Source organism: Leucoraja erinacea, chromosome 9, assembly GCF_028641065.1.
Source record: "Leucoraja erinacea ecotype New England chromosome 9, Leri_hhj_1, whole genome shotgun sequence".
Classification (NCBI taxonomy): Eukaryota; Metazoa; Chordata; class Chondrichthyes; order Rajiformes; family Rajidae; genus Leucoraja; species Leucoraja erinaceus.
Genome location: NC_073385.1, coordinates 64,971,577 through 64,985,071, shown reverse-complemented (window position 1 = coordinate 64,985,071; position 13,495 = coordinate 64,971,577). Strand labels below are relative to the sequence as shown.

The window sequence follows — 13,495 nt, the reverse complement described above, 5'->3', positions numbered from 1 at the left end:
CCTAGGTTTCAGGAATGTAAAAGACCTTTCCTGGTGTTACGGAGACCACTTTATAGCACATTATCCACCGATATTTCACAGGGAGCCCCACTCTTATCTCCACCTCAGAGGAGCCACATGCTCGAAGTCTGGAGTCCCATATCCACATCCATGACCTTGTGAAAAATCAAATACAAGCTCAAGCTTGCAAGTTTTGCGACCATATTTCCCCTCCTCAGCGCTGGGCAGCTTGGTGCAACTTATTCCCGACAGCTATTCATCGACACAAAATGCTGGAGTAACTCAACGGGACAGAAAGCATCTCTGGAGAAAAGGAATAAGTGATGTTTCAGGTCGAGATCCTTCTTCAGGCATGTCTCAGAAAATGTCACCTATTCCTTTTTCCCCAGAGTTGCTGTTTGACCCGCTGCGTTAATCCAGCTTTTTGTGTCTATCTTCGGTTTACTGCAGTTCCTTCCTATACATCCCCAATATCTATTGCAAGTCCAAGATTCCAGCTGCTATCCTGACCCTATCTTTGTTTTCCTGTGGGGAATTCATCCCATTATCCCTGTTCTTGTTCTATCGCATCTGCTCTCACAAGGGAGATGACTAGATGACCAACACTTTCCACACTGTTGCTTCTGAGCTATTTGTTTTCCTTTAGCCATGGTTTCATGTCAGAGTTGCCAGGGTTCCAGGTAGTACCTGTTCCAATTCCAACCTAGAGTAAGAATATGGTTCCCATTTGCCCTGGTCTTGCATTCTACCAACCTCCATGCCCAATGGATCAGTCCATAACGATTCCTACTAATGAGGAGCCACTTCTAGATGCATGTTACTCCTCGCCTCTCCTAGTATTCTAAAGGGGCCTTTCCTTCTGTGTCTCCAAGGTTCGCCCATCTCCGCCAACACAACACTGTCTTGTACAACCACTGTGTGGGGGAATCGAGGACCAGAGGACCTCGGGGGTCAAGGTGAAGGGGAAAATATTTAATAGGAATCTGAGGGGTAACTTTTTCCACACAAAGGGTGGTGGGTGTAAAGGAACGAGCTGCCAGAGGAGGTATTTGAGGCTGACGTTTAAGAAACAGTTAGACAGGTGCATGGTTAGGACGGGTTTGGAGGAATATGAGCCAAACGCGGGCAGGTGGAACTAGTGTAGCTGGGGCATGTTGGCCGGTGTGGGCAATATGGGCTGAAGGGCCTGCTTCCACACTCTATGACTAGAGTGAAAAGCATGTTATCCAGTCAGCAGAAAGATAATACATGATTACAATCGAGCCATTTACAATGTCTCGATACATGATAAGGGAATAACATTTAGTCCAAGGTAAAGCCAGCAAAGTCCGATCAAGGATAGTCAGAGGGTCACCAATGAAGTAGATAGCTTTTGCGCCCTCTCTCAGCTAGCACCATTACCACATTTGCCATTTTGTCTCTCTTTGCGTCAAACGTATCACGGACATTCCCTCCGTTCACCCCACATCACCTACTCTCTCTGTAACTTAGCTGAGCTTAGAGATACAGTGCAGAAACAGGCCCTTCAGCCCACCAGCGATCACTGCATACTTGCACTATCCTACACACAATTTACATTCATACCAAGCCAATTAACTTACTAACCTGTACGTCTTTGGAATGTGGGAGGAAACTGAAGATCTTGGAGAAAACCCACGCAGGTCGTGGAGAGAACTTACAAATTCTGCACCGACAGCACCCGTAGTCGAGATCGAACCCAGGTCTCTAGCGCTGTAAGGCAGCAGCTCTACCGCTACACCACCGTGCTTAAAATTGATTTTTAATATTTCCAAATTCCAATGAAAATTCATCAGCTAAAACGTTATCTGGGCTTCTCTCTCCACAGATGCTGCCTGGCCCTCTGGACATTATCACCATTCTTATTTCAATTTCAACGGCTTGAGTCATTTCATTTTAGTTTTGGATATGCAGCATGTTATAATATATATATATATATATTTATATATATATATATATATATATATATATATATATGTGTGTGTGTATATATATATATATATATTTATATATGTGTGTATATATATATATGTGTGTATGTGTGTGTGTGTGTGTGTGTGTGTGTGTGTGTGCATGTATATATATATATATATATATATACACACATATATATATGTATACACACACACATATATATACACACACACACATATATATATATATATATATATATATATATATATATATATATATATATATATATACATATATATATACATATATATATATACACACACATATATATATATATATATATATATATATATACATATACATATATATATACATATACATATATATATATATATATATATATATATATATATATATATATATATATATATATATATATATATATATATATATATATATATATACATATATATATATATACATATATATATATATATATATATATACATATATATATATACACATATACATATATATATATATATACATATATATATATACACATATACATATATATATATATATATATATACATACATATATATATATATATATATATATATATACATATACATATACATATATATATATATATATATATATATATACATATATATATATATATACATATATACATATATATATATATATATATATATATATATATATATATATATATATATATATATATATACATATATATATATATATATATATATATATATATATATATATATATACACACACATATATACATATACATATATATATATACACACACACATATATATATATATATATACACACGCTACCACAACCAGAGAGCAGTCCTGAACTACTATCTACCTCATTGGTGACCCTCGGACTATCCTTGATCGAACTTTGCTGGCTTTACTTTGCACTAAACATTATTCCCTTATCATGTATCTGTACATTGTAAATGGATCGATTGTAATCATGTATTGTCTTTCTGCTGACTGGGTAGCACGCAACCAAATGTTTTTCACTGTACCTCGGTACACCTGACATTAAACTGAACTAAACATATATATATATACATATATATATATATATATGCACATATATACGCACGTACATACACATAAAAACGTGGGAAAAACCACCACGTGGGTAAAACCGTCTCTTAGATTGCATGTTATTCCCACCGAATGCCGGAAAGTAAGACTACCTTGAAGAGAATTTCCGTTGTCATGGTGTAACCGTGCGTAATGATTGGCTCCTCATCTGGCGGTCGTCCTTTCCAGCAGTCGAGCTCCAAACAGCGACACCCGGCTAGGAGGACCTGCCGGTACATCTCCGGGGAGGAAATCCCGGAGAACTGCCCAGCTGTCAGGAGGAAAGAGGGGAGAGCAGTGAAGAGCAACTTGAAAGGGAAAAGCGGGCGCGGATTCCGGGATGCAGAATACCCAACAAGAACATATGGATGGGAAAGGTTAGGAGAATTATGGACCAAATGCGGGCAAGTGGGACGAGCTTAGACAGGGTACCTTGGTTGGCATGGATGAGTTGGGCTGAAGGGTCTGTATGTATGAATCTGTAACATCAACAAATACACATACACAGTGTACGCATTCATCAGCGAGCACACTTAGACCTCCTGCTTTGCATTGGGAGACCACAACATTGTGCTGCAGCAGCCTAATGCTTTTCCTAAAGAACTAGTCAAAAGATTATTGTCATATTAGGTCATAAGGTTATAAGTAATAGGAGTAGAATTATCTATTATTATTATTTATTCCTACTGCCAAAATGCATGACTCCACACTTTGCTACACTCTATTCCATCTGCCACTTCTCTGCCCACTCTCCCAACCTGTCCAAGTCCTTCTGCAGAGTCCCTGCTTTCTCTGCACTACCTGGCCCTCCACCTATTTTCGTATCATCCGCAAACCTGTCCACAAAGCCTTCAAACCCCTCATCCAAATTATTAATTATACAACGTGAATAGTAGCGGCCCCAACACCGACCCCTGTGGAACTCCGCTAGTCACTGGCAGCCAACCAGAGAAAGCCCCCTTTATTGCCACTCTTTGCCTTCTGCCATCCAGCCAACCTGCTATCCATGTTTGTATCTGCCCTTTGATACCGTGGGCTCTCATCTTCCTGAGCAGCAGCCTCGTGTGGCACCTTATCAAAGGCTTTCTGAAAATCTAAGTAACAACATCTACTGACCCTCCTTTGTGTGTCCTGCTATTTACTTCTTCAAAGAATTCCAGCAGATTCGTCAGACAAGACCCCCCCTTCACAAAGCCATGCTGAATCTTATCATGAACTCCGTAACCTCATCCTTTATAATGGACTCTAAAATCTTGCCACCACTGAAATCAGACTAACCACTATTCTGCTTTGCTCCCTTCTTGTACAGCGGGGTAATATTGGCAATTTCCCAATATGTCCCAAAACAGAACAATGAAAATCTTACTTGCAGCAGCACACACGGTATTCTGTAAACACCATAATAAACAACAAAATTAAGTTCAATTTACATAAAAAGTGGGCAAACAATGAAAGTGCAAAGAAAAATGCCCCCAAATCTATGTAGTTTGCAGCTTATATGGAGGTTTGGAGCAAAGATCCTATAGCGGAGCAAGATAGACCACTCCTGCTAAATGCAATGGGCTGACGTGTAGTACGCAACGGAGCGGAACATGGGCCTTTTTTTCATCCTTTTCAGTAACCCGACCCGACCCGACTCGCAGTGTAATCAACGTTGCGGGGGAACAGTTTGTGTTAATAAATTATAATTCTGAAAATGAGGAGAAGATTTTTACCAATGAACTTTTATTTTTATGAGGATGTTTCCGTAACCGGCTCCGTCTCCGCACTAGTATCTTTGCTCCGCTACGGGATCTTTGGTGCGGAGACGGAAGCCGGTTACGGAAATGGGGCCGAAAATTACCCATGAATCTGCCCATGACCGTACTACGTCTTTTTCGTCGAGTGATCTATCTTGCTTGCTATAGGATCTTTGGTTTGGAGCGTGGTCTATATCCTCCAAAGCGATCTTCATTAAGAAAAATGTACTTGTACCTACAACCTTTGGAGTCAACCATTAGGACATTCCCACCACACACGCACCACCTCCACCAGTGGTGCTGAGCTATGTGTGTAGGAAGGAACTGCAGGTGCTGGTTTACACCGAAGGTGGACACAAAATGCTGGAGTAAGTCAGCGGGACAGTCAGCATATCTGGGGAGAAGGAGGAATGGGTGACGTTTCAGGTCGAGACCCTTCTTCAGACTCAGCTGATATAGGAGAGGGAGGTGGAGGCTTCCAAAATTTCCTGAAGGAACTGAGAAAGATTGGTCGTACTGTTTGGCGAGAAGGGCTGCAAACAGGTGGGAAATTGTCCTTGAGAAGCGAGCACAAGTGAGATAGAGGTACATCGCACGCTTGGCACTGAATGGCAGCAGAGGGTTCAAAGGTCATTGTGACACACCCTCACCAAGCCGCCAATATGTCCACGTAGACTGGGCGATCGTTTCGCACAACACCTTCGCTCAGCCCGCGTGAACCAACCTGATCTCCCGGTTGCCGGACACTTTAATTCTCCGTCCCATTCCTACACAGACCTTTCTGTCCTCGGTCTCCTCCATTGTCAGATTGAGGCTAAACGCAAATTGGAGGAATTCATCTCAAATTTCGCTTCGGCAGCTTGGTATTGATTTCTCTCCCCGGCATTCCCTCTAGTCACACCAGCTTCTCATTATCACCCAACAAACAGCTAACAATGGCCTGTTTCCATTATCATCCTTACTTTTTTGCATATCTTTCATTCATTATTCTTTATCTCTCCACATCACCGTCCATATCTCTCATTTCCCTTACTATCCCTAACCAGTCTGAAGAAGGGTCTCGACCCGAAACGTCACCCATTCCTTCTCTCCAGAGATGCTGCCTGTCCCACAGAGTTACTACAACTTCTATCCCCCAGTGTGTTTACTATTTCTGCGGTTCATTAACTAAAGCGGAAGATTTTATATTCCAATAATGTTTGGAGTGAACTAAGATTCTTATCATAATTTTTATCAGTAATTAAGGTGAGTAATGAACGAATTTAATTTAAGGGTAATTCATGGCAGGAGAGGTGGGACACAGGGCAGCACAATGGCACAGCAGTAGAGTTGCTGCCTTACAGCACCAGAGACCCAGGTTCAATCCTGGCTACTGGCACAGTCTGTATGGAGTTTGTACATTCTCCCCATGACCACGTGGGTTTTCTCCGGGTGCTCCGGTTTCATCCCACACTCCAAAGACGTACAGGTGGGTAGGTTAATTGGCTTCGGTAAAAATTGTAAATTGTCTCTAGTGTGTGAGATAGTGCTCGTGTACGGGGATCGCTGTTCGGCGCGGACACGGAGAGCCAAAGGGCCAGTTTCCATGCTGTGTCTCTAAAACTAAAAGCCAGAAGACATGCAAAGTGGGGACGTCTGATATCCACGATGAAAGTTTGTGCAGGAAATGAAACTACAGCTACTGGTCAACCGCATTAATGCTTTCAAGAGAGAGTTGGATACAGATAGCACAGTCAAGGGACACGGGGAGAAGGCAGGAACAGGGTACTGATTGTGGATGATCAGCCATCCTGGTCACCAACAGGTAGGTATGCCGTGTTGGACACTGTTGGCGGGAGATGGCCTCTCAGGAGAATCCAGGTTTGTTGCACCATATACGACGGGAGTGGGAGGGAAAGAATGACAGTGATAGGGTGCGAGGAGACGAGAGAGATGCTTCCACAGCCGTGCTCTGGGAAACTGACAATTGCAGTCAGAAGCGAATCGTCCTAATGGACCTTCTCTGAGGCATGCACGGTTTCTTCCTGCCAACTATTGGACGGCACGGCGGCACAGCGGCAGAGTTGATGCCTTACCGCGCCAGAGACCCAGGTTCGATCCTGACTACGGGTGCTATCTGTATGGAGTTTGTGCATTCTGCCTGTAACCACATGGGTTTTCTCTGGGTGCTCCGGTTTCCTCCCACACTTCAAAGACGTGCAGGTTTGTAGGTTAATTGGCTTCGGTAAAAATTGTAGATGGTCCCTAGTATGTAGGATAGTGCTCGTGTACGGGGTGAACGCTGGTTGGCGCTGACCCGGTGGGCCGAAGGGCTGAGAAACAAAGAAAATAGGTGCAGGAGTAGGCCATGCTGCCCTTCGAGCCAGCACTGCCATTCAATATGATCATGGCTGATCATCCAAAATCAGTATCCCATTCCTGCTTTATTCCCCACATCCCTTGATTCCTTTAGCCCTAAGAGCTAAATCTACCTCTCTCTTGAAAACATCCAGTGAATTGGCCTCCACTGCCTTCTGTGGCAGAGAATCCCACAGATTCACAACTCTCTGGGTGAAAACGATTTTCCTCATCTCAGTCCTAAATGGCCTACCTCTTATTCTTAAACTGTGACCCCCTAGTTCTGGACTCCCCCAACATCGGGAACATTGTTCCTGCATCTAGCCTGTCCAATCCCTTAAGAATTTTATATGTTTCTCTAAGGTCCCCTTTCATCCTTCTAAATGCCAGTGAATACAGTGTAAGGCCAGTCGATCCATTCTTTCATCATATGTTTACCGGTGAGGTAGGTGTTGTGGGAGGAATTGATGAAGTAATGCGGCAGGGGCTGCGACATATCCTGGTACACAGTCAGCCTCTCCGGGAATATCAGGCTGTTTTCCGGGCCGGACAGGTACCAGCAAAGTCCCTCCAGCGACATGTGGCCTGTTTGGGAAGCGAAGGAGGACAAGGGGTCAGAATCTGCACTGATCACGTGGATCAGCTCAGAGCAGCACACGGCCGAACCACAGGCACACTCACAAAACATTTCTCCCCAATTCAAGCATTAAAGACTCACCATAGGAGACCTCTCTCGACCATACAGGCGCCCCCTGGCGACATGTCGCAGGTGACCTCCCACGACCATAGGAGACCTATCACGACCATGTAGCCTGTGGTCGTGAGAAGTCTCCAAAGAGTCGTAGCGTCTTCTGGTCGCCACTGAATTTTCAACATGTTGAACATTTCGGCGACCTATCATGGGTGCCGGCAGTCGCCTGCAAAGGTCGCGTAAGTGGGACAGGCCCTTTAATCAGCGGGTCAGGCAGCATCTCTGCTGAGTGTAGTTTCGAGATACAGCGCGGAAACAGCGATCCCTGATCATTAACACTATCCTGCACCCACTAGGGACAGTTTTTACATTTACCATGCCAATTAACATACAAACCTGTATGTCTTTGGAGTGTGGGAGGAAACCGATGATCCCGGGGAAAATCCACGTGGGTCACAGGGAGAACGTACAAACTCCATACAGACGGCACCCGTAGTCGGGATCGAACCCGGGTCTCCGGCGCTGCATGCGCTGTAAGGCAGCAACTCTACCGCTGCGCCACCGTGACCGCCCTTGGAATGAATGGGTGACGTTTTGGGTTGAGACTGAGAGTCACGGGAGAGGGAAAGCAGGGATATGGAAGGATGACTTTCTTCAGATTAAAGAAGTGTCTCGACACAAAATGTCACCCATTCCTCCTCTCCAGAGATGCTGCCTGTCCTGCTGAGTAACTCCAGCTTTTTGTGTCTGTCTGCTTTGTAACTGGTGCACGGATGCTGAAGGGAGGAGACGAGTAAGACTGGGGTCATTGACATCCAGGATGCTGCCGTTACCACATCCCAATCTCAGCGTGTCCGACACACTGCTCTCACCAGGTCTTTGTTGTATTGTACATCCCCTTGGTCAAGGTGGGATCCCTTGGTTTCAGTGTGGCCTGAAAGTGGTGCCACAGGTAGATAAGGTGCTCTTGTAGGCTTTAGGTACATAAGCCTTCATCAGTCATTAGATCATAAGATCATAAGTGATAGGAGCAGAATTAGGCCATTCAGCCCATCAAGTCTACTCTGCCATTCAATCTATCTCTGGCTGATCTATCTCTCCCTCCTAACCCCATTCTCATCATATTCTGAACTGTTTCCTTTCTCTTTTGCACTACAATATTCAATAAACAATAAGTGCAGGAGTAGGTCATTCTGCCCTTCGAGCCAGCACCACCATTCACTGTGATCATGGCTGATCATCCACAATCAGTACTCCGTTCCTGCCTTCTCCCCATATCCCTTGACGCCGCTATCTTTAAGAGCCCAATCTAACTCTCTCTTGAAAGCATCCAGAGAATTCCACTCTCTGTGTGAAAAAGGTTTTCCTCATCTCCGATCTAAATGGCTTACCCCGTATTCTTAAACTGTGGCCCCTGGTTCTGGATTCCCCCAACATCGGGAACATGTTTCCTGCCACTAGCGTGTCCAAACCCTTAACAATCGTATATGTTTCAATAAGATACCCTCTCATCCTTCACAATTCCAGTGTATACAAGTCCAGTCGCTCCATTCTGTCAACATATGACAGTCCCACCATCCCGGGAATTAACCTGGTGAACCTACTCTGCACTCCCTTAATAGCAAGAATGTCCTTCGTCAAATTTGCAGTCCAAAACTGCACACAATACTTCAGGTCTCACTAGGGCCCTGTACAATTGCAGAAGGACCTCTTTGATCCTATACTTAACTCCTCTTGCTATGAAGGCCAACATGCCATTCACTTTCTTCACTGCCTGCTGTACCAGCATGCTTACTTTCAGTGACTGATGAACAAGGATCCCCAGATCCCATTGTACTTCTCCTTTTCCCAACTTGACACCTCCATTCTAAATGGCCTACCCCTTATTCTTAAACTGTGGCCCCTGGTTCTGGACTCGCCCAACATTGGGAACATGTTTCCTATTTCTAGTGTGTCCAATCCCTTAATAATCTTATACGTTTCAATAAGAAACCCTCTCATCCTTCTAAATTCCAGTGTATACACGCCCAGTCACTCCATTCTTTCAACATATGACAGTCCCGCCATCCCGGGAATTAACCTGGTGAACACTCTCTCAAAAGCAATATCTCAACTACCTGTTGAACTTGCCTGGTTTGATTGTACTCAAGTATGGTATGTCCTGCGCTCTAGTTCTTACAGTGATAATAAATAAGCCAATACCAACATCAACACATTTAACACTGGAGCCTGGGAGGCATAATGGTGCAGTTGGTGGAGCCACGGCCTCAGCACCAGAGACCCAGGTTCAATCCTGACCTCGGATGCAATCTGTGCAGAGTTTGTATGTTCTCCCTGTGATCAAGGGTTTCCCCCGGGTGCTCCATTCCCCCCCCCAATCTGAAAGACGTGTAGGCTCATCAGTCGCTGTAAATTTCCCCTTGTATGTAGGTGAGCGGTAGAATCTGGGGAGAAGTTGATGGCAAAATAGAGAGACTAGAGATGGATTAGATTTGTGTAGTAGTGACAATGGGTGGTGGATGGTTATTGTGGACTCGGCTGGCCAAAGGACCTGTTTCCATGCTGTATCGTTCTATCTGTCTAACCCATCAAGTGAACTGTGTAGGAAGGAACTGCAGATGCAGGTTTAAACTGAAGACATAGAAAAATAGAAACATAGAAAATAGGTGCAGGAGGAGGCCATTCGGCCCTTCGAGCCAGCACCGCCATTCATTGTGATCATGGCTGATCGTCCCCAATCAATAACCCATGCCTGGCTTCTCCTCATATCCCTTGATTCCACTAGCCCCTAGATAATTTAGATAAACTCAAGACAGACACAAAATGCCCGTCCCACTTCAGGACCTAATTCACAACCTTTTTTACTCGTGGACATTTTTCATCAGGCTAGAAAAACGCCCCAACCTACTCTATGCCACGAGTACCTACGATTAGCCTCACGACCTCCTATGGCCTCCTACGGCCTCCGACAACCTTGTGACGACCATGCTGCGAGTACGAGTCAAGGGCAAACTCGGTAGAGGTCGTGAATTAGGTGGTGAAAGTGGGACAAGCCCTTCACTCAGTGGGACAGGCAGCATCTCTGGAGAGAAGGATTGGGTCGAGATCCTTCTTCAGACATCCCATCAAGAGAACTGCCAGGGGAAGGAATTGGAAATGTGTTGAAGCATTTATCTTGCTAATTCACCAATATTGGTTTAATTTGGTTTAGTTTGGAGATACAGCGCGGAAACAGGCCCTTCGGCCCACCGAGTCCACCCCGACCAGCGCTCCCCGCACACTAACCTACACACACCAGGGACAATTTTACATTTGTGCCAAGCCAATTAACCTTCAAACCTGTACGTCTTTGGAGTGTGGGAGGAAACCGAAGATCTCAGAGAAAACCCACGCGGGTCACGGGGAGAATGTACAAACTCTGTACCGACAGCACCCGTAGTCAGGATTGAACCTGGGTCTCTGGTGCTGTGAGGCAGCAACTCTACCGCTGCGCCACCTCAACAATGTGTTGAGTTCACATGATCAGATCAGTCCTGTTCTACCTTGGAGTCTGTGAGGATACATAGATGAGTGGTTTACTATCCTGGCAACAGTAGATGTACAAGAACACTGACCCTTATTTGCATTCACTCTGTTCAGCTCATATTTCTCAATCAGCTTCTGCGTTTGTTCAGGTTGAACTAATGGAAAAAGAAAATTATTCAGCCGAGCATCTCTCTGCGTCTCATTTATAAACGTGGACATCTTTTGTTGAGTCAAGTACGGCTTCACCATCACATCCCTGAAAAGAAGGAACAGCAAATTCAGTCATAGAGTGATACAGTGTGGAAATAAGCCCTTCGGCCCAACTTGCCCACACCGGCCAACATGTCCCAGCTACACTAGTCCCACCTGCCTGTGCTTGGTCCATATCCCTCCAAACCTGTCCTATCCATGTACCTGTCTAAATGCTTCTTAAATGTTGAAATAGTCCCTGTCTCAACTACCTCCTCTGGCAGCTTGTTCCATTCACCCGCCGCCCTTTGTGTGAAAAAGTTACCCCTCAGATTAAATCTTTGGCCTTCACCTTAAACCTATGTCCTCTGGTCCTCGATTCCCCCACTCTGGGCAAGAGATAGAAACATAGAAACATAGAAATTAGGTGCAGGAGTAAGCCATTCGGCCCTTCGAGCCTGCACCGCCATTCAATATGATCATGGCTGATCATCCAACTCAGTATCCCGTACCTGCCTTCTCTCCATACCCTCTGATCCCCTTAGCCACAAGGGCCACATCTAACTCCCTTTTAAATATAGCCAATGAACTGGCCTCGACTACCCTCTACGGCAGAGAATTCCAGAGATTCACCACTCTCTGTGTGAAAATGGTTTTTCTCATCTCGGTTTTAAAGGATTTCCCCCTTATCCTTAAGCTGTGACCCTTGTCCTGGACTTTCCTAACATCGGGAACAATCTTCCTGCATCTAGCCTGTCCAACCCCTTAAGAATTTTGTACGTTTCTATAAGATCCCCTCTCAATCTCCTAAATTCTAGAGAGATTCTGTGCATCGACCCGATCTATTCTTCTCATGATTTTATACACCTCACCCCTCATCCTCCTGCACTCCAAGGAATAGTCTCCCAGCCTACTCAACCTCTCCCTTTAGTTTAGACCCTCTAGTCCTGGCGACATCCTCGTAATTCTTCTCTGAACCCTTTCAAGCTTGACAACATCTTTTAGTCATCCGTTCTGCAGGCCCGATTCTTCACAGGCACATGCATTTCTCTTATGTCAGGTTTATGTATTATCCAGAGCAGTGCTCTGCATCCTCTCATAGAATCTAATCGTCCGTGCAGCCCATGTACACTAGCAGGTCTGAAGAAGAGTCTCGAACATTCCCTCCCACCAGAGATGCTGCCTTTCCCGCTGAGTTACTCCAGCTTTCTGTGTCTATCTATCAGTGACCCACAGGGTTTCTTAAGAGCCTGTCCCACTTGGGCGTCATTTGCGTGGTCGTGAAGCGTAAATGATGTCGCATAAATGTCGCCCAAGTGGGACAGGCCCTTTACAGTCCACATACACTCCCATCCTGAGTTTGGGGCAGCCTCACATTTCACGGACAACATTAACTAATGTGGAACTGAAGAAGGGTCTCGACCCCAAACATCACCTATTCTTTCTCTCCAGAGATGCTGCCCGTCCCGCTGAGTCACTCCAGCTTTTTGTGTCTATCTTTAGCTAATGTGGTGTGATCCCTGTATCCCCTCTCACAGTCCATGTAACACGACACACACACACACACACACACACACCCCCACAACACACACAACACACACCCAACACATGTTCACACACAATTTATGAATGGATGGTGACCTGCGTGGGATTTCTCCAGGATCTTCAGTCTCCTCCCACACTACAAAGACGTCCAGGTCTGTAGGCTAATTGGCTTGGTAAAATTGTAAATTGTCCACAGTGTGTGTCGGATAGTGTTAATGTGCGGGGATCGCTGGTTGGCGTGGAATCAGTGGTTCGAAACTAAATTATACAGCACAGAAATGGGGCCTTCAGCCCACCATGTCTGCACCGACCTGTCTGCCAATGAATATAGATTTAATATTTTTTATATAACTTCTCATCTCAGTCTGAAGAAGGGTCCCGACCTGAAATGTCACCAGCCA

At 44.8% G+C, this 13,495-nt stretch overlaps 1 protein-coding gene across 1 annotated transcript in view; it reads right to left on the bottom strand.

Moving 5' to 3' along the window:
- LOC129700502 (1-phosphatidylinositol 4,5-bisphosphate phosphodiesterase beta-2-like) overlaps positions 1 to 13,495 on the bottom strand; it is a 149,257-nt gene that overhangs the window by 102,560 nt on the left and 33,202 nt on the right. Inside the window, exons 9-11 of the mRNA XM_055641056.1 lie at positions 11,450 to 11,616; positions 7,583 to 7,729; positions 3,182 to 3,339 (exon numbers count right to left, since the gene is read on the bottom strand). Of these exons, the coding sequence (XP_055497031.1) occupies positions 3,182 to 3,339; positions 7,583 to 7,729; positions 11,450 to 11,616 (472 nt within the window). The remainder of the gene's footprint in view (positions 1 to 3,181; positions 3,340 to 7,582; positions 7,730 to 11,449; positions 11,617 to 13,495) is intronic.